The 1,923-nt window shown below is 40.2% G+C and overlaps 1 protein-coding gene across 1 annotated transcript in view; it reads right to left on the bottom strand.

Annotated features, from left to right (window-relative positions):
* Positions 1-1,923, bottom strand: part of Hibch (3-hydroxyisobutyryl-CoA hydrolase) — a 48,304-nt gene that overhangs the window by 23,437 nt on the left and 22,944 nt on the right. The window contains exon 5 of the mRNA XM_013353493.2: positions 1,185-1,265. Coding sequence (XP_013208947.1) covers positions 1,185-1,265 — 81 coding nt within the window. The remainder of the gene's footprint in view (positions 1-1,184; positions 1,266-1,923) is intronic.

Raw genomic sequence — 1,923 nt, 5'->3', positions numbered from 1 at the left:
TCCTTCCCTCCCTATGTGTGTCTGTCTGTCTGTTTGTCTCAAGGCTAGGGAATAAACCTCAGGCCTTTGGGTTACATATTCCCAGACCTCTAAAAAAAATTTTTAGAACTAGACAAAACAATTATTAAGTTAAAAGAGAAGACTTTAAAAAAATCCAAGAGTAGTCAAAACAAAAGATGTGTACAAAATTTCTGGGAAATTTCAGAAACAGTGTGAAGCTATAGAGCATATCCATTCCATATATTATTTAAAAATAAACTTAGCATTCGGTCACTAGAGTAGCAATAAACCATCTCTATCAGTAAAAACCAAACGACCTCGGATGTAAAAATGTAGGCTAGACAGTATTAGGTGTACTGACAATGCCAGCGACCAGCACTGAACAGTGAACTGCGGTGTCAAGCTTTGGATTTTACAGGTTGGATATACTGAATGTCTTGCGGTGTCTTCAACTTAGTTGCAGCTTATCTGGACACACTCCCATCCTAAGTCAGGGAATGTCTGCACACTGTTCGGTAAGTTGGTTTAACCACAACGTGTTGTTAATGTTCTGAAATCCCCTGAACACTAATGGTGTTCCGCTATAAGATCTAACTCCACAGATTCATGAGAGAAAGACTCATATCAAAAAGGTCAGGAGGCCCCAGGTTAGTGAAGAACAAGCCCTGTGGTCTATAAAGATGGTGAGGCTCTGGTTGAAAAAAGGAATGACACTACAGAAAACCACAAGAGGGCTGAACTGTAGCTTTAAGATGCATTGTTCTTACAACAGCATGCAAAATCACAATATTGCTACTATGTCTAGACTATAGATACAAATGCTGTATTAATTTATCTTTTCAAAACATATTTGGCTGAAGTAAACTCTACTTCACTTACACAGAAACCTAGAATTCTGATTCTAAAGAGAATTCCCACTCCAGAGTTCCTGGAGAAACCAAAATGGTACTTCATTTTCTTTAGAAACTAGGAATACGTGTTTTCTTGTCTCCCGGAAGGTAGCTACAGGATCAAGAATCCATATTTTCACATTGATTTTAGACAAACACAGAATAATTGTATCAGTATGACCAAAACATAGTAATGTCTCTTCGAGAGCACCTCCTGGCTGCAGTCTAACAAATCACAGTGCTATCCCAGCTCTGGATTTCACTCTTAGAGCTCAGAGCGGATCCTACACATACCAATGGCATTGTTCAGGGTGTACTCTTCTCTGAAATAAATGCGAGTCATACTCTGCTTTGCTCTTTTAGCTTCTGAGAGCACTAAACAAGGAAGGAAAAGAGAAAAAACAAAGAAAGAACAATTACAAATCATAAAGATGGCTTCCAGTCAATACAGCCAGAGATACTAAAGTCCTGTCATCAGTAAATGCTAGAGGGAGGGGACCTTTCAGATGGCATTAATGTTTGAAGCCACCTATGTTGGGGACATATTACCTTTTGTCAGAGACCCACAGTTCAATGTCAAAGTTTCAAAGAAAATATTCTTCTTTTACTTTTTGTGCTGTTAACATACGCATATGTACACAGGCGTTCATGCATGCACATGTGCATATACATATACACATACACAAACACAGATTTTCACCCACAGTTCCTGACTCCTTAAGTCCTTCAAGGTAGGTCACAGACACAAGAACTTATCCCTAAAGCAGGTCACAGTCTCTATATCCTTTTCTGTCAGGGGTTATGAGAGTTACAGCAGGTGACAGCTAGTGTTCAGATGTCCACCCAAGATGAGTGACTCTCTGATGGAGGTTGATCCTGTGCAGGCAAGGCCTGCAGGACCATCGACTCTGGAAACTGTTACATTTGCTAAGGCGGCTTGGTGTCTCCTCAATACCTGCACTGTAGCGTGCAATCTCCTGCGATGTGTATATGTAGTCTTCCCAATACCTGCACTGTAGTGTGCAATCTCCTG

The sequence above is a fragment of the Microtus ochrogaster genome, unplaced genomic scaffold, assembly GCF_000317375.1.
Source record: "Microtus ochrogaster isolate Prairie Vole_2 unplaced genomic scaffold, MicOch1.0 UNK8, whole genome shotgun sequence".
Taxonomy (NCBI): Eukaryota; Metazoa; Chordata; class Mammalia; order Rodentia; family Cricetidae; genus Microtus; species Microtus ochrogaster.
The sequence above is the reverse complement of the archived record's forward strand: the minus strand, read 5'-3'. Positions and strand labels throughout refer to the sequence as shown.